At 45.1% G+C, this 22,333-nt stretch overlaps 1 protein-coding gene across 3 annotated transcripts in view; it reads right to left on the minus strand.

Moving 5' to 3' along the window:
• Nucleotides 1-22,333, minus strand: part of EPAS1 (endothelial PAS domain protein 1) — an 89,725-nt gene that overhangs the window by 11,549 nt on the left and 55,843 nt on the right. For all 3 annotated transcript variants that reach the window (XM_054473222.2, XM_063649417.1, XM_063649418.1), the window contains exons 3-7: nucleotides 19,205-19,356; nucleotides 18,699-18,783; nucleotides 14,785-14,903; nucleotides 14,451-14,656; nucleotides 5,202-5,308 (exon numbers count right to left, since the gene is read on the minus strand). In XM_054473222.2, coding sequence (XP_054329197.1) covers nucleotides 5,202-5,308; nucleotides 14,451-14,656; nucleotides 14,785-14,903; nucleotides 18,699-18,783; nucleotides 19,205-19,356 — 669 coding nt within the window. The remainder of the gene's footprint in view (nucleotides 1-5,201; nucleotides 5,309-14,450; nucleotides 14,657-14,784; nucleotides 14,904-18,698; nucleotides 18,784-19,204; nucleotides 19,357-22,333) is intronic.

Raw genomic sequence — 22,333 nt, forward strand, 5'->3', positions numbered from 1 at the left:
TTTAAAACATTGATATCCTTGATTTTTCCAGGTCATCTGTCAGGCTTGCCACCTTTTGGGCCATTGAAGGTTTGCGACCCACAGCAAAGGCAGAGGCAAACCACTCCACCCTTTCTCAGTTGGGGTTGAGAAAGAGCTGGGACCCTGGCAGCCCATACACAGTCTCTTAATAAGCTGTAATAAATCTCTTACACTCCTTCTCCCAACTGCCCAGCTAGGCTTCCTACTTATGAGGTTTTTCCTCTTCTAGATTGTTCAACTAACTGTTCATTTAAAAATGCTTTTATTGTGTACCTTGGGGAAGGGTTTCACATCACAAACTGTCCTTCCCCAGTCCAGAATGTTCCATCTGCTGCCATTCAAAAGGAATCAGTAAATATCTTTAAAGTCTAATAATGTTAGAATTTTTGGTATTTTTCTGAGCTGCCCATTCCTTGGGAATTTACAGAACTCCAGCTCAGAAGCTCCCAAATCACAGAGACATTAGGAAAGGGCATGGAGGGAGGATCGGGAAATCTTGCTAGCTTAGGGATTTGGGGAAAGGAACAATCCTTCTTGGTTTTGGTCTCCTCCTCTGCAAAACAGGATATTGATAATAATAGTAGTAATGGTAATAACTGTCATCATTAGCTACCCAGTATACCACTGCTATTTGTACTGAGGATCGAATGTACCCACATGGCTCATCAGGTACATAAGTGTTGACTGACTGTCACCAACAAATTTTGTATAGGAAAAGCCACCTCTTTCTTAGAGACACTAATACATATTATGCCCATGGCCTGTCACAGACAATTTGTTACACGTTGGTAGATAGTCTCATGAGGGGCCACTTGGGAGGATATCCAGGTTCTCTGTAGACAGAGAGTCTCCCCGGTTCTCCTGGTAGGCTCGCAGGCCTCCCATTCATCAGCCCTGTACAGCTGAGGAACATGGCTCTCTTCATACTAGTGCAGTTTAGTAATCCTTTACACTTATGTTTTGCTTTCTTCTTCAAAATTTAACAGGCACCTGCAAAGTGCAAGAATTCCTGTAACTTACATTTGTATAGTGCTTTGCAGTGTTCAAAACTATCTGATAAGATGATTCGTTTCTGCAAAGCATTTAGAACAGTGCCTGGCACATGGGGCGCTCACTAAGGATTAGGTCATCATCACTGCATTTCATAGGCAACACCATGGGGTGCCTGTTGTTATTCCCACTTTACAGCTGAAGAAACTGAGGCTTAAAACTACTGATTTGCTGAAAGACCACCTCAGTGGAAACAGTAGACAGAATTATAGTTCAAATTAAAGGTTCCTAGTCTAAGCTTTTTCTGTTTGCTCTTAATTTTTAAAAATACATGTTATGTTATTGGGGTCAAATTTACCTTCAATAAAACACACACCCATTTGAAGTATACAGTTCAACAAGTTTTGACAAAGGTACAGTGAACGCGTAGAACTTTTCCATCACCGCCCCACCACCCCATTTTTTATGCCTCTAGGCAGTTAATCTTCATTCCCACCCTGGTTCCAGGCAACTACTCTTCTGCTTTTTGCCACTATATATTCGAATTGTCTTTTCTAGATTTCCATGTAAGTGGAATTGTATAGGAGTATCTACTCTTGTGTCTGGCTTCTCTACACTCGGCATGTTTTGAGATTCATCATGGCGTTGCAGGCATTTGTGGTTTATTCCTTTTCATCAGTGAGTTGTATTCTGTTGTATTATGCATGGACATACCATAATTTGTTTATCCATCTGCCTGTTGATGGATGCTTGAGTTGTTTTCAGTTTTTGGTTATTATGAATAAAGTTGCTATAAACATTTGTGTATAAATCTTTGTATGGACATATTTTCATTTCTCGTGGGTGCAGCTAGGAGTGCAATTGCTGGGTTACATGTAAAGTATATGTTTATAGGAAGCTGCCAAATTATTTCCAAAGTGGTTGTATCATCTTCTCTGATCTTTTAAATGAGATCTTGTGCCACAGGGACGATAAGTATTTTCTTTTAACATGAGGAAACTAAAGCCAGAGGGTTATGATTTGCTTCACAGCTTACAAGACAATAGTGACAGAGTCTGAGCTACACAACACGTCTTGTGGCTCCTAGTGCAATGGTCTCTTTATTACCTGGGTCCACAAATCACTGGGAAAACCAAATTTGCTGCTGTCACTGTCCTAAACCATCATGGACTCAACCAAGGAAATAACTTTTATCCTCTCTGCTCTCCCTTTATCTGTGCCACTGAGGCTCCTCTGCTGCAGTAAAATGATTCTTGCACAATTTCAAGTGCCTGTATTTAACTTATTTAGATGGTCCTTAATGCAAACCAAATTCAGGGCTCTTACTCTTTTTGATCAAACAGTGCAGCAAGCAAAGGTTTTAACTGCATTTCTAACAATTGCAGGCAAGGGCCTGCTCTGTCAGTAGAATATAATTAACGCCAGCTTTCTAATCATCTGGTCATTAATGCCAGCCTTGGTGAAGGGCCTGCTACTTAATAGATAGGAAAATAAGATTAAAGGCCATAAAAAGCCTAAGAGCACATAATATCCTCATATAACAAAGGGAAACTGACCCCTAACCTCACCCCCAGAGTAACAGTGTATAAATTATTAATCCATTTGGAAATTACAGCTTTCAATGATCTAAATCTAGTTGAACTTCTCCAGGCATTTCAACGGTAAACCTTTAACAGGCTAAGACATACACGTGTGTAAATGGGGGACCCCAGTGTGTGAATCTGGACCTGTCTCAAACCTGAGCCTCCGGTTATTCTAGAGCATGTGTGTCAGTCTGTAGTGAAACTTTATTTGCAAAACCTCAAGGACAAATGAGAGACAGCGGTCGGGGGCAAGGGGCAAGCTCCTGTCATAACTGTCATTAATCCAATTTCCAACCCATGCAGATTTCCCTTTGCTGGAAGTGGGCTTGTCCCTTTGCTAGCTATGGGTTTCTGAGCTCAGGGCGGCTTTACTTGGCTCCATCGGGGGAGAGAGAGCCTGTGATTTCTATTTGGGCTGTGAGTTACCTTTCAGTGTGCCCAAGAAGTAAATACATGGATTCAGTAAAAAGCACCTTATTTTCCCTAGAGTCATCAGAAAACATAAACCATTTTTATCCTAGCCCTTTTTATGGATTGAAGATGTTCTAAGAAGAACAAGAGGGAAAATCCTTCCTATATGCCTAGTCAGAAGTCACAATTTTTCTTTCCTTTGACAGTAGCTTCTTCTGCTTTCCCATCCTAGAAGATAAAAGACAATACTGTCCTCCAAGAATTCCCAGAAATTTTTACATTCGTCCCTTGCTTTGGCTTCACCCTTAGCTTGGAAGGAAGGCTAGACTTTTCCCCAGTTTTACATCTAAAGTCAGGAAGGTCCAGAAATCCAGGCCCTAGGGAATCAGTGGGTCGGCTGGGCCAGAGCCTGGGCCGCTAAGTCCCAGTGCCTGGATGATTCTGTCACCTGCCATTGAAAACAGGAACCCCTCAGGGACCAGGAAGCATGAAGGAATCCCAAAGGGAAGGCTGGAACCAGATGTTACAATTTCAAAGCTTGGGCAGGCTAAGGTGGGGTCACATTCACTGGCATGAAAGAGTACCTCCACTCCTACCCCATCTCTGGGTTCCTGTGTGGGGCTGAATCTAGGTTGTTTTGTGTGTGTGTGTGTGTGTGTGTGTGTGTGTGTGTGTGTGTGTTTGCCAGAGAGCACAGTGAGAAACTTCTCTGAGATATCATAGTGGGCCCTGTTGTCCTGTCAAATCAAACCCAAAAGCCATGAGGAAGAGGCAGAGGAACGAATAAAAGAAAAGATCTCACTCCTTAAGAGTGGGTTAACCATGTTCACATACAGCTTGTGGGGTTGTGACTCTGTTGGCTGCTCTGAACTTGGCTGTCCTAGCCTTGGGGTAGATGGAACCATGAACAAATGGCTGCACTTCCATTTTCTCCATTGCCAGCAGGGCCATTGGGAATCTTCTCAGACTTACTTTACCCATTTTCAATCCTCCCATAATCCTCTCAGCACCACTGTCTGCACCACTGTGGGACTTGTTTTGAAGCATTCTTTTCCAAATATAGTCTTGCCCATGGGTTTATGTAGTGCATTTAGTGCCTGTTCTGTACCAGGCGCTATGCTAGATACTGAGGTTAAAGATATGAGCCACTTGTTCCCAAGGAGCCCACAGTCCTCTTTTTTTCCTCAGAAATAAGATCACTTAGGGCAGGAATCAATTCTACCAATTTATATCACCCCCAGTGGGCCAAGTACAGGGTTATAGGCCCAGAGCCCTTGCACAGTGATGAGTTGCATGGATTCAAGGTAATGGTCCTGGATCACCTGCCTATAGGAAGCCTGAATTGGGAACATGGCCAAGGATACATTCTAGAACTTCTCTGTCCAATATGGTAGCTACAAGCCAAGTGTGGATATTTACATTTAAATTAATTAAAACTACATTGTATAAAGTTCAGTTCCTCGGTTTCTCTAGCCACATTTCAAGAACATTTCCACTGCAGAAAGTTCTATCGGGAAGCCCTCTTCCAGAGTCCTTACATAACTCGGGCTTCTTTCAAACTGCAAAGCAGAGTTTCCATACGCCATCCCTGGGTTGCCTGGACAGCCTTTTCTAAAGCTCCCTTGATCCAGCAAGCAAGCTCTCTGAGAACTGTGGCCTACCTCAACACATGTGTTAAGTTGGACCCATAATACTTTCCCCTCTGTTCAGCCTAAGCCTCCCCGATCCTTCAAGGTCCAACTCAAGTGTCCTTTCCTCAACTCCCCCTGCCCTCCTCTTCTGTGAATGTACGTACTTGAATCTACAGCATGCACCCACGTTGATGATATGTTGAATTATTTTACTCTCTACAGTGCTGTCCCATAGGGTGTGCAAACCACTGACTGCACACAGGCACTCCGTAGAGGTGGTATGGGGGACTGAGATTCAACCCACCCTCCACTGTCTCAGCTGTGTACCTTGGCACGGGTGTGTCTCCCTGGAGGAAGTGTCCTTTTTCTAATTTGCACGAAGGACTCTATAGGGTGGTGGCAGCCTTGGTTTTCTAACCATCTTGAGGGCATGAGTCTTGTCTGCCACACAAGACAGCAGCTCTGTGGAGGAAGTGACCTGGTCTTCTGTCTCACCAGTCACACCCCACTCAAGGCCAGATACCACAGACACAAGGAAGCCACAAGGGGCACTCCTGGGACTCACAGTTCTGGTGACTCTTGGTCATGTTCTCGGAGTCTAGCGCATGGTAGAATTCATAGGCTGAGCGGCCAAGCAGCTCCTCAGGGTGGTAACCAATCAGTTCTGTGATTCTGAGTTTTTAAAAAGGCAGCATGTAAGGAAGAAAGACCATATTAACTTAGCACAGCATGTGGGCAGGAGCTAACCGCAGAAGGCAAATCAAACACACACATGCAGATGAACACAATCCAGACTTTCTTGTTGTACCATGTATCCAAGCAAAAGAACACTGTGCTCAATCTACAATTGCAGGTTTAACCAAACCCCTGTCGTTCCTGCCCTTCCTGAAGCCATGTTTGGGAGGAGAGAAAAGCACCAGTTCTGAGGACTCCCTCTCCCCACCACCCCGGTACACACATATGTCTGTTCTCCAAGAACCACTGGAAGGGGCTCACCCCAAGTTTTTACAGATGAGGGAGTAGACATCCAGGAAGGGCAGACAATTTGCTCAATGCCTACACAGGTGTCCAGGGACACAGCAAGAATGAAAACTGGGGCCTCCAGTTGCTACGTCAAGCTCATTCTAGTAGAAGGCAGTATAAATGAAACATGAAAATTATGTGGCCCCAGGTAGAGCCACCTTTGTCTCTGTGTCAACCAGCATGTGAGAGGGAGTCCAGGCATGCAGAACCCGTCTGTGCTTAAACCTTCACTTTTCTGCAGGTCCTGCCTGTGACCTCAGGTGCCCTCGGACACCAGATCTGCCTTCCATGGCTTTTTCTACTTGTCCCTCACATTTCAAGGAAATGAGGGAGGCAAGGAGGTGCTGAGAGGAAGAAATATTAAATCACAGTCATAGAAATGTGCCTTATTATACTCTAATAGGCAGCTCTGAGATGACACCACTGGCTGTCATTTCAGTGTCCCTTTCTTCATTCTGTAAGGTATCTGGTTTTGATGGGAAGTGGGCAGAGGAAAGGGCAAATGTGGAGAACCATGAAGAATCACTTAACACTCTTAGGACCCTTTGTTCTGTGCTGGAATCACTAAAATAAACAAAGCCCTGCCTAAGAACCACCAGGTTGGCCGCTTTACCCAATATCATGTCCTATCCTAGGCTATATAATACCTCCATATTATCTCTCAAAATCTTGGTGCTCTCACAAACTTTAAATAATGGCTTCACTGTCTTGTTTACTTGGCCTATCACAAGTTAGAAGTGATGCCACAGTCTCATTATTACAATTCTACTTCAGAAGGCATGACTCCTGGATACAGTCCTATAATTTTTTTTTCTTTTTTTTAATTATTATTATACTTTAAGTTTTAGGGTACATGTGCACAATGTGCAGGTCAGTTACATATGTATACATGTGCCATGCTGGTGTGCTGCACCCATTAACTCGCCATTTAGCATTAGGTATATCTCCTAATGCTATCCCTCCCCCCTCCCCCCACTCCACAACAGTCCCCAGAGTGTGATGTTCCCCTTCCTGTGTCCATGTGTTCTCATTGTTCAATTCCCATCTATGAGTGAGAACATGCGGTGTTTGGTTTTTTGTCCTTGCGATAGTTTACTGGTGGGACTGTAAACTAGTTCAACCATTGTGGAAGTCAGCGTGGCGATTCCTCAGGGATCTAGAACTAGAAATAGAGTCCTATAACTTATCCTTGTAGGGGATCAGTAACACGGAGAGGAAAGCAGAAGCAGAAAGCAGAAGCAGTGGCTCCTTATTTCCTGTCTCTGCTCTAAACCCACCCCCCAAACAGGTCAACTTGCATACGTCTGTCAGACCAAATTGCCCTAAAATACTACTTGCATCCTGCCATACTCCTATTTAAGTATCTACAGCTTTCACTTTTGCCAACCACACCAACAGTAAATGCTGCCTAACTTCCAAGTCCCCCCGGAACCTACTCTCCACCTTTTGAGCAATTTGATTTTCAACTCATCTGTAAAATGTTATGCACCCTCTGTCACGGAAGACCCCTCTCCCCTCAGTTCCCCATGCCTGGAAAACTCATTCTTGCTGCAGAAGCTTTATGCCTTTTCTTCTCCCCTCTTCTCCAAGCCCTGACACCTCCAGGACCAGCTAAAGCCTCATCTTCTCCACAGAGCCCTCTCCAATTCCTCCAGCACGACGTCTCTCATGAAGTCCTAAGGAGTATGCACAATATTACAGAAAATTATGCATTTGTCTCCTCACATCCTAGGCTGTCAACCCCTGAACTCCGGGACCACTTTCTCCTTTTGCTTCCTCTATAACGGGTACTTAGTAAAAACCTCAACAGCTGACCAGTAGATTGATTTTCTCTTTGAACCTACGGTACAAACAGACACCTGCTTATCCCAGCACTGTTAAGGAACCTGGGCACTAAGGATCTACTTTTCTTTCTAGAATAATATGATTAACTGTCTCAATGTGTGTGCACACACATGCACGCACACACACTCACACACGCACACACACACAGAACCTGTCATGATATTCTGTCCATCCTTTCTTCATTCTGTAAGGCATCTGGTTTTGAAGTGGGCAGAGAAGAGGCAAGTTCTCTGCTTGGGTGAGAATTTGGGGGTTAAAGCCTTTGTCAAACAAGGAGCAGCTCAACAGGGCTGAGAGGCTTAGGTCTCAGCTGATTCAGCCCAGTGGAGATTTCTCCAGTGAGATCCCAGCAGCTCATTTGTGCCAGCCAGCCAGTCTCAGAGCAGAAGGATCTGTCCCCTCGCTTGGCCCTGAGCAGAGAGGTCTCTGAACTCATTAGCAATGGATACATTATCTGGCAACCTGACCCTGGGGCTGGCGCCCAAGTACACCTTGGCAAAGGTGGAGACTGGGGGGAACAAGGAGACAGAACAGTGCTGGTCCTACGATCAACTAGCTTCGCTCCTGGGTCGGATGACTTTCAAGCTTCGCCTGGGAACTAGAACTGCATGAGTGAGTCCTGCTGACAATGGGCTGGCCATCTACAGGCTCACTGACTTGCCAGATAAACTGCTTCTGTTCCTGGGCAGGTCTAGAGTTTTCTAGACACCCTCCAAAATGAGTCTACTGGCATTCTAGGAAAGATGTCTTTCTACTCTCTGAAGGAATTAAATTTCCTTTCGAGATTAGAATCTTTAAATTAAAATGTTCAAAGTAGATGTTTATTATAATCTGCCTCATAATAAAATGTTTATCTAATTAATGTATCATCCATTCAAAGGCATACAATGGGCATGTTTTGGAAGTGGAAAAACAAACCTAGATTTCAGAACTGCCAGATATCTTCCCAGTAGCAGCTTTCATTTATCTTGTCAACTAAAATAAATATTTAATGTCTTTCTTCATTCCTTTAAACAGACTACTATAAAAACTGGGAAATACACCACATCCCAAACACAATTGAAGAACATTTGAGTTGTCAAACTTCACAAAGCCAGGAAACCCCAACTTAAAGCTCATGGTCATTCGCCCCCATGTGCAGGCACGTAGACGCCAGTGGGGAGGTTAATGAACCGAGCTTGTTTATAAGGTCGCTCCTACGGCACACAAGGGCCTTCCCCACTCATTTCCCCCAGGCTCCAGACAAGCCTTCCGAGCTGGGCTGTGATAACACAGGTTCATCTGCTCTCTCCATCAGGGGCCAGGGAACTATTTTTTTTTCTTTCTTTCTAATTAAGGACCCCTGACTCACTGGGAAAAAGAAAATCAGTTTGAGGTCACCCATAAATTTAAAAGTCAACTCAGTAGGGCTGTTCTAAGAGAAGAGAGAAATGTACAAGGACTTAATTCACCAGATTTCAAACATAAGAACAGAGGATACTTTTTAATAATAAAGTCAAAAAACAGCAGACCAAGGATGCAATGAGGAGAGAGATGCAGATAGATAGGCAGCCACAAGGAGGCAGAGGAAGGATGAAAGGAAATAGAAAATACAGCTTTAAAGGGGGTTGTTAAATTCTGAAGTTGGTGTTACCCCAAGTAAATATGTGGGTCAGCTCTCTGAGCTCTGGACTTCAGAGTGAGATGTGCCTTCAAAATGTAAAATGAATGATTCATTGCTCTTTACTCTCAAAACTGTTTAGAAGCTCTGTTCAAAATACACCACCTACAGCAGAGTGCTCGCAAAAAAATTATTCTCTTGGCTACAGCGTGAGTGCTGCCACCTCAAGTGGCAGAAAGAAATCCACCCACAGGCCTGAGAAGGCTCGCTCTTCTTCCCCGCGTGTAATCGCCAACACCCGTCCACGTGCGGTGCAGCGCCACGGTGCTTGACTTCAGATGCCACTGCCTGGAGTCACGCAAGATCTGGCTGCAGTTTTTACCCCTGTTCCCTACACGAGTAAAGGATTTGCTAGGTAAATTAATCATGTAAGCAAGATGGTGAGAGAGTATTTATACTGTTTAAGAGGATGAAAGTTTTAAGTACTTCGTAACCACCTATTTGTTTTCCAAAGAATGTATCTGCTAATAAATACTTCAAGTTGGCTTGCTTTCCTTCCACACTCTGCCCATCGCCTCTCCTCAGCACCCTGTGATTTATCTCATTTTGGTTTCTATATGTGCTTATAAGATTTGACAGCGCGTTTCCTTACTAATATCTACACTGTTCACTAACTCAGATTTCAGTGCCTTCGGTTGGTTTTAATATATTTTCATCTAGATTTTGTTTGCTTTAAACAGTACTTAAGCCTTGTGTTTTCCTCAAATACTACATGGTTATATGAAATCTATACAACCAGCTCTGTAATTAACGGGAAATCCATTTCTATCCTGTCTGTGGAGTGTTACAGGGTACCTGTGGGGGTAAGTGTATACATAGGAAGGTTGTGTGTGTGTTTTACCACTTATGGCTCTTTATAGATCTTCTTACTGACATTATCTTTAGGATCCTCAACCTTTCCCTCACTTTTACCATTTTTATTTATTCTCAACTTCTTTGTACAAAAACATAATTTATCCACAGAACTTGGAATGTAGGCATCTTTATTAAACTGTAACTCCTGATATTAATATGTCCTATGTTCCCTAAATCCAATGACAAAACAGGGTTGCCCTAAAGTTCTTTACCTGTAAAAATTGTATGACCCTCTTTGTTGATTTGAAATTTTTACTGTAATTTTGAAACCTCTTCCCCTGGTGATACTGCTCCTATCCACATAATTTGGTTTTATAATTTATTTCTAAGATACAGAAGACTCCTACAACTGACAAAATCGCAGTAGGATTATATGATAATTAGAAAGGCTTGGCTTCTATCTCCCTGACGACCTGGCTTCCTTCACAGTTACCTCTTTCACCACTAGATGACACCTCCACATGATTTTAAGAACCACCCTATTTTAAAGTTAAACTACTTGGGAACAACTTTTGTCTTCCTTTTGGGTAAATGGAATGTTATATTTTGTACCATTCACTGTGGTTTCATTAAATGGCTTATGTCTCAAACTCTCAACTCCTGAAGATCAGGAATCATCTCTTTTACTTTGATATAATGGTCTCTGGCATACAGTTACATAGCAGATGCTCAGTAAATGACAGTTCGTTAACTGGTTGCTCAGTATTTCGGGAAACACAGTATATTGCCTATGTTTCAATTGTAAATGAAGAAGAGATCATTAATTCCATTAATAATCAGGATATTTTTCTTTTACCCTGCTACTCAACTTGCTCCCCTTGTCTAGAGCAGTTGACCATAGGTACATAAATGTGACTGACATATGAATTGTTATGAAATTTACTTTTAAAAGTATTTACTATTTTAAAAATAATTAATGCAAGACTTAATATGGTACTCTGATCCCTCATTAACAGGAGGACAAATGCATTTTGAACCATCTGTATTCCTTTATTCTATTTCAGATGTTTCAGAATAGTTTGTTTCAGATTCAACTGATTTGACCTGAGAGTTCAATGTAAAATTAGAGTTGTCTTTTCTCTCTTCTGTTTCTCTCCCTTCTTTCCTGTCTGTTTTCATCTTTTTCTCCATGACCCTTTTTCTTTTTTTGCTTGTGTCTGTGGTCTCAGTATATCTAAGACAAGTACCAAACTGCTTCAAAATTGATTTTGTGGATTCTAACTGCCATACATTTTCTTCAGATTCTAACTTTTCTTGTAGGAAAACAATCCCCTTTGTGGGAATCACAGCACCTTGTGTGTCTCAGATGTCATTAAACCTAGTGAATTTCCTGATTAAAATGGAAAACCCCTCACCCCACTAGGTATCATGGACAGGCATTGGTTTTTGCAGCATTTGTTTCTAAAGGGGAATTGAGGCGGAGAGTGTATATATGTGTGCATGTGCATATGCTTCTCCCCATCCCACCACAAAGAGTGAAAACAAAACAAGCTACCAAAACCAAAAAAATCCCAGGCCTCATAAAAGCAATTAAGATATAACACTTCGGGATTAAGGACTTAAAATAGTCACTTCATCAACTGTCTAAGCCATTCTGTGCCCTTGTTAACTAATCTGCTAATCGGTTAAACACAACTTCTGTGTGACACAGCATTCTATGTCTTTAAATGCTTCTACATGCAGCTCTCCAGCACCACTGAATTCAGACTTGGGGCCATGTAATTAGGTTTCTTGAAAGGCAAGATTTTGCTGAAAATGCAGTGTGTCTCGCAGAACTTATAAGCAACATCACCCTCTACATTATGAGTCACAAAGCCCTAAATCACGAGGCTTGATACTTCCTTTAAGCCAGAAGCTACTCTGCCTACCAGCCCTGAGCCAAACTAAGAAGTCAGCACAGCATCTTTCCCCTTTCTATGTACATTTCCTCTCCAGCCACACTTAGACTTCCAATTCCTTGTGTTTCTCCCCCTCTTCTTTTGTCCGAAGGTTAGTACCTTCACAAAATTACCTGAAACTCATTTAAACCAAGATAATGAATAAAGGATAACACTGAATTACCCCTTCCAGAGGATTTCTTCTCACTGTAACAAGGATCAAAATCTTAAGCTTAAAAAAATTCTCTTTTCTATTATCTAGGGATGCCAAGTTATTTTCTAGGACAGTAGGGTTTTCCCAGTGCTCATGGAGTTACGTTACGGATGTGCTTCACTCACCAGGGTGAAGCACGTATCTGACTTTCATCATCCACAGCACTATATATGCTCCCAGGCTATATGGCTAGGTCGGCTTGAGCCACTTCACCTCAAAGCCAGTGACACAGGGGCTATGCACTGGGATTGTCCATGTTATCCCACAAGACTACTGAGAGAGGTACACGAAGCTGTGTCTTCTGCCCAGAATGTTCACTTGAATACAAAGACTGCATCTGATAAATAACCTTACCTATAACATGGATTCCTGCAGTGCCTGTCACTAACAGGGCAATCTTCTTCTTGAACCACCATCATTATCATCACCACCACCACCACCACCACCACCACCACCACTACCACCACCACCACCACCACTAACAATTACAATAAATGGTGACTGTGTCGAAGTTCCAGGACGGAAGGCTTCATACATGACATTTTCTCCCTATGAGGTTAGAACATTTCTTTCCACTTATATAACTACCCACTAGCTCCAAAAGCTGTGAATCCTGGCCCTACTGTGTTCAGAACTGAAGGACAGGAATGACTCAAGGATACTTTTACAAAAGTTCTGAAATTGTTCCACAAGTGGTGGCCAACTCTAAGAAGGGGCGACCAACCAACACCAGGCCAGTCTGGAATCAGAGGAGAGAAACCCCATCCTGGGGAGGAGGGTCCCTCCCATGAAGAAACCAGATGCCCTTAGGATGTCCAGCTGATAAGAGAAAAGTGGGTAGGCCTGGGGGAGGCTGAGCAGGAGCTTTTTTCCTGGGGTTCCATGGTTTCCTGCTGGCTGAGGAAGACGAGGCAGATTCTTGCTGATCTGGGGGTCAGATTCTTCCTCTTCCTGCCCCCAGCCACTAACTGCCTTCAGAAGTGGTTTCAGCTCCTTGAGTTTAGTGGAAGATTCTGCTTTGGAGGAGGCCAAGGACAGGAAGTAAGATATAAGCAATAACAAGAAGCCTCACATGTGTTGTAGTGTCTGGACTTCTCAAAGTGCTTGCACAGCCATTATCTCATTTTACAGTGACCCCATGAAACAGGTTACAAAGTGTTATCTCTATTTTGGAGAAGGGGAAACTGAGATCTCAGGGTTTCCTGAGGAGAAACCCTAGAAGATGAGAGAAGAGTGGCAAAGAGTTTGGGGTGGCAAAGAGCTGCCACAGGAACTGTCACCCTGGGACACATGGCGGCTCTAGATGCTGCAGAAAGCTGAGGTCAGGCGGGGAGATCTCTGCCAGGAAGGGCACATCTGGGGTGTGCTGCTCAGCAAGCCGCAGTGGCGCTTACTCAAGCCAGGCCTACCATGGGCCCAGTCTTCTGCATTTCCTTCCCTCCCTGGGGCCGGCCATTGCTCCGGGCATCTGTTCTCCCCATCTTCCTCCTCCTACCTCCCATCATCAGGTTCCACAGTCCCAGAGGCAGGGCTGGTGGGGGAGTTAGGAGCTGTGGGGTATCTAAATACTCCCTCCTATGACAACCCCAGCCTCTTCCCCACCTGCTTCAATCTTCTAAATGAGCTAAGAACCCGAGATGGCATGATATGCATAAGCAGTCTTAGGCACTCTTTCAACAACTCTAATAAAGGTGATAATAAGAGCTAACATTGAACATTTATTACTAAATTTGAACCTAGGCCATCTAGTCCTGAAGCCCATGCTCTTAATCACTACTGTGTCTCCTAAGAGACACCGGGCCTGGCACTGGGGGGTTAGCATCTGGCTTAGCTACCTTCATCTTCTTCAAAATGGCTGGACACTGGCCGGAATGGAGTTGCATGCAGGAAGGAACAAGGCGGAGGGAAAGGCTCAGTCAGTAATGGAAGAGGGTCAGTCTCCAGGGCAGAAGCTGATGCTCCTTACTGGCCTCTGAAGCAGGAGTACAGATGGAAGTCTCTAGACTCTTTCTCCTGGGGCAGAAGACTGCCTTGAGAATTTCCTCAGGAGCCTGATACACGTATGGAGAAATATGTTCACACCACAATGATGAGAAGAGTTGCACACCAGGAAAGCTCTGCAGATGGACCCTGAGGCTCTGTCAATGGGAGACCACCAAATACAGTACTGGGAACCTCTGAGGGGCACTGATGCAATGAAACAGTGGCACAGGTCCACGAACATGCACCCGGCAATACCATGTCTATGTCCAGTTCCACACCTTTAATACAGGCACAACTCCCCACACACACAGGTAAGACCCATTTCTGCCCACAGCATACACACCCATGGCCCCCTACCTGTCATCACAGTAGGTGAACTTCATGTCCATGCTGTGGCGGCTCAGGAAGGTCTTGCTATCCAGGGGGATGTCCATGTGGGATGGGTGCTGGATTGGTTCACACATGATGATGAGGCAGGACAGCAGGGGCTCCTTGTAGCCACACAGACTACTGTGAGGAGGGCAGTTGTTGTAGACTTTCACCTGGCCCGTGCAGTGCAAGACCTGAGACAGGCGTGGAAGGGTCAGACATGGGGCCGAGAGTGCTGGGGGTGGGGGTAGGGCCTTAGGCATCCCCTGCACCGCCGTCACCCTACACCTGGGACTCCAACCCAGGCCTGATGTTGCCCTACCTTCCAGGTGGCTGACTTGAGGTTGACAGTACGGCCTCTGTTGGTGACCGTGCACTTCATCCTCATGAAGAAGTCCCGCTCTGTGGACATGTCTTTGCTTTTTTTCCCAAAACCAGAGCCTGGATGTGGAAGGATGGGAAGAACCAGCTGAAGTCAGTTTTATATGGATATTCATGAGAGGGGCCCAGCTGCAGTTTTTCTTGGCAGCCTATTGTTTATATTTTCCAAATATCTGCTCTCTTAGCACCTGTGGTCTGCCATCAACACTGAGCTCCATCATGGCCTGTGGACTAATGGTTCCCACTCTCCAGCTTATCTCCTCAACTGGAGCATAAACTCCCACAAGGTAGGAGCTGCTCCATCATTTGATTTCCCATTGCATCTGGAACATGGTCAGTGGTGCCTTCAGAGCAGCGACACAACGACTGCCTATCAGCCACTAACTCAGCCACCCTTTCCTGGGGCAGGCCCAGGTCTTCTTGCAGAAATTCCAAGGGACAGTCTGGGTGAGGCCACAGTTACTCCAAGGGTGTAAGCCTTCCTCACAGGTTAGAAATGTCTCTCAGACACTCCCGTCTTTCCTTTATAACCTGTCTCTCAGGAGGAATTTAACCCCTCCTGTACCCCATTTGCAAACTGCAATAGCTGTGTTCAGGATACCATGCCATTAACTTTGTCCCTGAAGTGACATATGTATCAAGGGTCTAGAGAGACCTCTGGTACGAATCTCCTTACAGTGGATTTGGTGAGCAAGTCCACTTTATGGATTAACTCAACCTGGATCATATCCTCTCTCTCAGCAAAAATTAAATAAATCACCAAAACCAGCAATATAGCTTCCTTCCTTATAGTTGCCAAACAGCCTACCGATTCAGAACCATTTTCCACTTTTTGTAAAACAAAGTAATGAAGAATGCCAACTGAATCCCACTTGTCTGTGTCTAAATCCTGCCTACACCACCATCTCTGGTACCTACTTTCAAAGATATAATCCTGCCCCCTACCCAGCATCATAGAACAATCTAGAGCCTTGTTTCAAATAGTCACACTCTTTCCTCCAGGAACAGTCACCAGCCCCTGCACTTAAACTTCCAGAGGACCTTGACTTTACTGACATATTCCTGAAGAGTTATGTGTCAAAGGAACTGTGGCACCCTTGAACAAAACTTCAACATCCTTAGGGGACCCCACTCAGTAACAGACTGAATAGTGAATTTTTTTAAAAAAGAACATTCCTTCATCACGATTATAAAACCATTTCTCCCATACCAAATTATGATTCTTACCATTTTAATTTTCAGAGGTGGGGTTAGCATACAATGAGATATACCTGTATCTTGGGATCTGGCCCCACCACCAGGACCAGACCAGTTGTTGGGTATAAGGGGGCTGGAGGGATTCATTTGTGGCTGCTGCTTGGGTATTAGTGAGGCCTCTTAACTTGCTAACCTCTGGATTCTCCCCATGCTGACATTTGATCTTTTTGTTTGTTTGTTTGTTTTGAGACAGAGTCTCGCTCTGTCGCCAGGCTGGAGTGCAGTGGTGTGATCTTGGCTCACTGCAATCTCTGCCTCCTGGGTTCAAGTGATTCTCCTGCCTCAGCCTTCCAAGTAGCTGGGACTACAGGCACGTGCCACCACGCCCAGCTAATTTTTGTATTTTTGGTAGAGACGGGGTTTCAACATGTTGGCCAGGATGGTCTCGATCTCTTGATCTCGTGATCCACCTACCTCGGCCTCCGAAAGTCCTGGGATTACAGGCGTGAGCCACCGTGCCCAGCCTTGATCATTCTTTCTAAACACTGCTCCACACAGATCACTCCACCCCCGCACAGAAACCTTCAATAGCTCCCCATTGTCTATGGAATAAAGTTCAAGGCCCTCCACCTGGCCTTCAAAGCCTTCCACAATCTGCCTCATGGCTTTCTTTTCCTCTAGGAACTCACACTGACCCTTTAGGTCTAAATCACGAGTCCACCTACAGGCTGGCAGCTTCAGTGAAGATTTGCTGATTCACTGAGTTTGACTGATCCCAAGTCCTCAATATGCAGATCAAGAGATCTAAAGTTCTAATCAGATAATTAGAGGTCACTTGGCTGTGAATCATGGCACTTGAAAACTGAAAGGTCGTTGCCTTTGCCTAGTCCAATACCATCAATTTGAAAAGAAAGACTCTGAGGAACAGAGAAGTAGGGTACTTGCTTCTGGTCACAGACTCAAACTCAAGACTGTGGTCAGTGGTTGAACTGAGACTAAGAACCCAAAGGCCAAAGGGTTTCTGGAGTACAGAAGAAATCAGTCTTTGGTTTTCTCAGGCTTTCTCAGAAAGCCCATTCAGAACATGAATCCTCTTTTTAGAGAGGTTTAGAAAGTCTGGTAGCCCCTTCCCCACAGAACCAGACAAGACACTGAGCAGCCTACAGGGTGCTCTCTGCCAGTGTACCCTAGGACCCAGGTGGTCTAAGTCCTGCAGATGAGAGAGCAGAGGAGCTGGGTGAGGGAGCTGTGGCAGTGGTAGAAGAGGAGGTGGTTGTAATTCTGTACTTTGCAGGCTCAGTCTGTAATAGGGTGGAGGTGAGCCAATGAAGTGTCTGTTTTTGCAGCGTGTGTGGTAATAAGAGCCAAACCTTGTAGGCTTAGCCTCACTGCCTCTGTTATTCAGGCTGGACAAGCACAAGCCCCATGGCAGTGACAGGTGAGGTTGTTAAAGAGGACATCTAGACATGCACAGAATCTCCCCAGACCAGTGACAGAATCTCAGGTTTGGAAGGGACCTTGGCAGTCATTAAGCCCCACTTCTGACCAAAGCTTCAGTCCTCTTAACAATGTCCCTATTCATGCCTTTGTTGAATGGCCACAGTTACAAGAGAGGAAGCTCCACTGCCATTGCAACGTGCTTTCTGCCTGTGTGGGTCCTCTCATCCACTGGCACCTGCTGGGTATCCCCATGGGTAAGGTCCTGAATGCTAGATCTTTTAAAACCTCTTCTCCGTCAAAACCTACTTGACCTACGTCTCATCAGGGTACCATTTCCTGTGGTAGCTCATCTCCAAAAGTAGCTCCAACAAGCCATGCCTTTTGACACTCACGGCTTTGTGTAGTTTCCTCCCACAATGAGCCAGGGCTGGCCGGTAACATGCTCTAACCAACAAGATGGGGCAGAAGTGATGCTCTGCCAGTCTGGGGACAAAGCCTTGGGAAGGCCTGGCAGCTTCCACTTTAGTGCTTCTGGGAGCCCTAAACTGCCACATAAGATGTCTGGCTACCCTAGAGACACCATATGGAGAGGGAGAGTCTCTGAGACTCCATGGAGTGAAAGAACAGTCCTGTGGTCCCAGCATGCCAACTGAGTCCAGGGTTCCAGCCACCTGCCACAAGGTCCCAGACGTGTGTGAGCTATCCTGATCACCCCAGCCTAGTCTGGCCCCCAGATGACTGCAGCCCAGCTGACATCACATGGAGTACAAGACCCACCCACTGAACCCACAGAACCCTGGGAGATAATCATCAAAGCCCTATGTTTTAGGTGGTTTGTTAGACAGCAATAGATAACTACAGTAGTTACTATGAGCACTTTGGCACAGACTAGTTCCTCATTGGTTTGGGTGGTGTCATTTGGCAGAGATGCTTGACTCTTGGGTGATGAAACCTCCTAGAGACAGTGTCCTAACCCAAAGGTGTCCCCTAGTAGTGGGACACCAGGCACCATGTGGGGCCAGCAGGAGATATTTCTGAGTACTGGATCCTCTCAATGCCCCAATCTCATCTCACAGGCCACATACTTAAATTTTTTAAGGACATCCATTTTTTCTGCATCACAAGGGCCGTGAGCTGTCTCCCTTATACTCGTAGACAAAGGGGAGGCAGATTCCCACCCAGTGGGGGCAAGAAGGAAGTAAACACAATTAAGGATACCATTTTTGAGACTCAGGTTCTCACGAATCTCCTCATGGTCACAGGGATGAGTGAAGTCAAAGATACTATGTCCTGTTAGCTCCACCTGTTTCAAAAACAAGGTTAGGCATCATTATTCCTCACAGTGAAGTAAAAGACTCCAAGAGGAAGCTGAGCCACCTTCCAGATTTGGAGGCAGAGAGGAGACTGAATTCGGTTTTCTCATAATCCCAGTCCAGCGTCAGGTCCACAGACAGAAAGATGTAATCGGGGACTACTGATGATGACAGAGACTTCGTCTGTTAATGAGTCAGCAGAGAGCTGTCTACCAGGATGGACATGAGCAAAGCCAAACCCAGTGCTTGGGGGTGGGAGTGTGGCCTGAGGCGTGTGGCCTGAGGTCAGCGAGGGTCACAGTGCGCATTTGCAGGGAGAGGTCAAGTGGGATTGTGGCTAGCACCTTCCTCTCATTTCTGCCCCCAAATGGAAACATTTCTTCTTTTGAAAGAGATAGAGGAGGGTGTCACCTGTGTAAGTCCCATGAACTTGCTGATGTTTTCTGACAGAAAGATCATGTCGCCATCTTGGGTCACCACAGCAATGAAACCCTCCAAGGCTTTCAGGTACAAGTTGTCCATCTGCTGGTCAGCTTCAGCCTCAGACTCATTTTCACAGCAAACTGGAAAGAGGGGGGTGGGACAGCTTGCATGAATGTGGAGTGAAAACAGATGTGACTGGCACAGATAGGCATTTGCTAGGGATGGTGCAAAGGCATCGGGTGGACTTTTCTGGAAACGCGCACCGCCGACCATCTGAATGTCTGCCTCCGCCCAGCAGCAGGCACTGGATGAGCACCACTGCACAGAGGACACCCTGACGGGAGCTGTGAGGACAGTGTGCTTGTTGTGACAACAGTACTTCTGGCACTAGTAATGAGAGCAGTAGGAGCTGCTGTGTGAGTGGTTCAGGACCTGTACAGCAACCACCTGTACAGCCTGTAGACTCAGCTCTTGTCCCAGACCAAAAAAACCTTTTAGGCCCCAGGCCTTTGGTTGTTATACACAGACCATAGATTTTATTTCAGCCCTCTTCTCCTAGTTCATTATTTATCTCCAAAGACATTTACTTATGAAAATTTGTATTTATCCAGTGCAAACATCAATCAAAGTATGCCTGAATATAATGGTAGACGTAGTAGTGGGAACAAATTTTAGCTGCTTATACTGCAATTACTACATGAAAGGTACTGCACTAAGCATGCTATGTAATCTTCACAATGACCTACGAGGTAGATACTATTCTTAATCTCATTTTACAGATGAAGTGTAGAGAGGTTAAGCCATTTGTCCAAAGGTATAAAGATTGCAAAGCTAGCAAGCTTTGACAGCTGAATCCAGAAGCCACACTCAACCATTCATAGGCTTTGGAGTTAAACACAGGTTCTATTCCCAGATCAGCCTCCTATTAGGCTATGACTCTGGGTAAGTGACAGCCTCTTTGGATATCACTTTCCTCATCAGCTAAATGGGAATAACAATTTCCATCTCCGAATTGTAAGGATTAGATAATTTACGTAAAGTGCCTAAAACTATAACAACAGTAAATTCTTTCTTCTTTCTGCTCCAAGACATGCACTACCCTCAAATTGCCCAGATCCCAGGTGAGGAATATGTAGCACTCAGAGATGCAAAGCTGAATAAAAGTTCAAGGGTGTCTAGCTGGGCTCCCAAGGAAAAGTGTAGATGGGAAGAACTCTAAGGGTCAGAGGACGAGGGGGTCGCTTTGGGGTGATCACAGACAACTAATTGTTCCAAAGAAGATTTGAAGAGTCTTAGAAAAAACCGATTTCACTCTGTGGAATGAAAGAAGGGCCTTCTGAACCAGATGGGATTGTGTGAACACTGGAAAACACCTGGAGCAAGCTTCAGTCCTAGGACTGAAGAGAGGCCCATCTGGCTGAAGAAGAGAATCCATTTCCCAGTCTCAGAGATTGGGCTGGTGAGGCAGGCCCAGTGTCCTGGAGGGGCCTCACATGTCAAGCAAATGTGATCAGAGGAGTGCATTTCAAAGCACTGCTTTGGGGAGATTAGTCTGGCAATGGCATACAGAATGGTTTGGAGAGAGTGAAGCCCAGAGGTGCAAAACAGAGTGAGCAGGCAACTGCATTCTCAGCAGGCTGTACAGGTGGTTGCTGGGTGCAGCCTAGGAAAACTTCCACCCCGAACCACCCACACTTTGAGTATCCTGGCCTATCTAGTATACCTCTGCTATCTGAAAAATACAGACTCGGCTCTTGTCCCAGACCAAAAAAACCTCTTAGGCCCCAGGCCTTGGTTGTTATACACAGACCACCGACTTTATTTCAGCCCTCTTCTCCTAGTTCATTATTTAACTCCAAAGACATTTACTTATGAAAATTTGTATTTATCCAGTGCAAACATCAATCAAAGTATGCCTCACTTGATTTATAGAACAAGGGGATTAGAGAGTAATTTGTCACTTGCAAACATTAATATTCACTTAATTAAAAGGAGTCTTTCAAATGGAGACTATTCTGAGGAACGTAGAATGTAATTCAATTTATGGGCCACTTGGCCAGGGACACATCAATGCTGTGAAATGTCATTCAAGGGCCTTTCTGCAAGGGAACCGGATTTCGCTTTTATCTTTTTCCTTGAGCCTCTAAATTTAAGCTTTGGGTTACCTGCCATTATTCCTCAAGAAGAACAAATCCAAATTACAAGATCTTCCTACCAAGAGGCTTCAGTGAAGGCAAAGGGGACCAGCTATCTTTCAGGACACAGGATCAGAGAACACGCCAGAGTCACAGATGCCTTCGGCAGAGGATCACAGTGGGTCCCGTCCAGGGATGGGCAAGCCTTCAGAGCCAAGAGTTGGGTTGTACAGAGTAATGCCCCGGTGGCTTTCCCTCTGTTTTGCTAAAATGGTGAAACAAGGGAAGTTCTTTCCTCTCCACACCCTCGTTCAGGTGGCTAGCCTGGAGAGGGGAGAACCACAGGTCATGGGAATGACCTTACACCATACATAGACGCACACCTGATCTCTGTTTGGGGTTTCTTCTGATACACCTGTTCTCTGCCAGCTAACCAGCCCGCTTAAGCGATGATAAAATGTCCCAGGTGTGGGCGATGCCACTGTGAATGTTAACTTTCCCAGCTAAAATCTTCATTTGAACAGGGGCTTTAGGGGAGAAAATGACTTAACTCAGTGCTTTCAAATTTGAGTATGCATCAGAATCATCTATAGTTCAGGCTAAAAGAAAAATTTCTGGGACCAGGACTGCTACATAATTTGCGTGGCCCAGTGCAAAATAAAAATGTGAGACCTCTCATTGGAAAAATTAAACCAAGCCTGAGAACCTTCTAAGTGTGGCGCCCTCTAAGACTGCCTGTGCTGCACGCCCATGAAGCTGGCCCTGGATGAGCCCCCGCTGGGTTGCTGGTTCGGTAGGTCTTTAGTGGGAACTGAGAATCTGTTTTTCTAAAAAGTTCCCAGGTGATGCTGACCCTGCTACTCACAGGACCACATGCTGAGAGCTATGTCCTCAACTCAAAGATTCTACGAGTGACCTTAATTAGCCTGTGTTGGCAGGTGGTGACTTATTTTGGAGATGAGTGAGGAGAGGTTTTCAGCGC

Source organism: Pongo pygmaeus, chromosome 12, assembly GCF_028885625.2.
Source record: "Pongo pygmaeus isolate AG05252 chromosome 12, NHGRI_mPonPyg2-v2.0_pri, whole genome shotgun sequence".
Taxonomy (NCBI): Eukaryota; Metazoa; Chordata; class Mammalia; order Primates; family Hominidae; genus Pongo; species Pongo pygmaeus.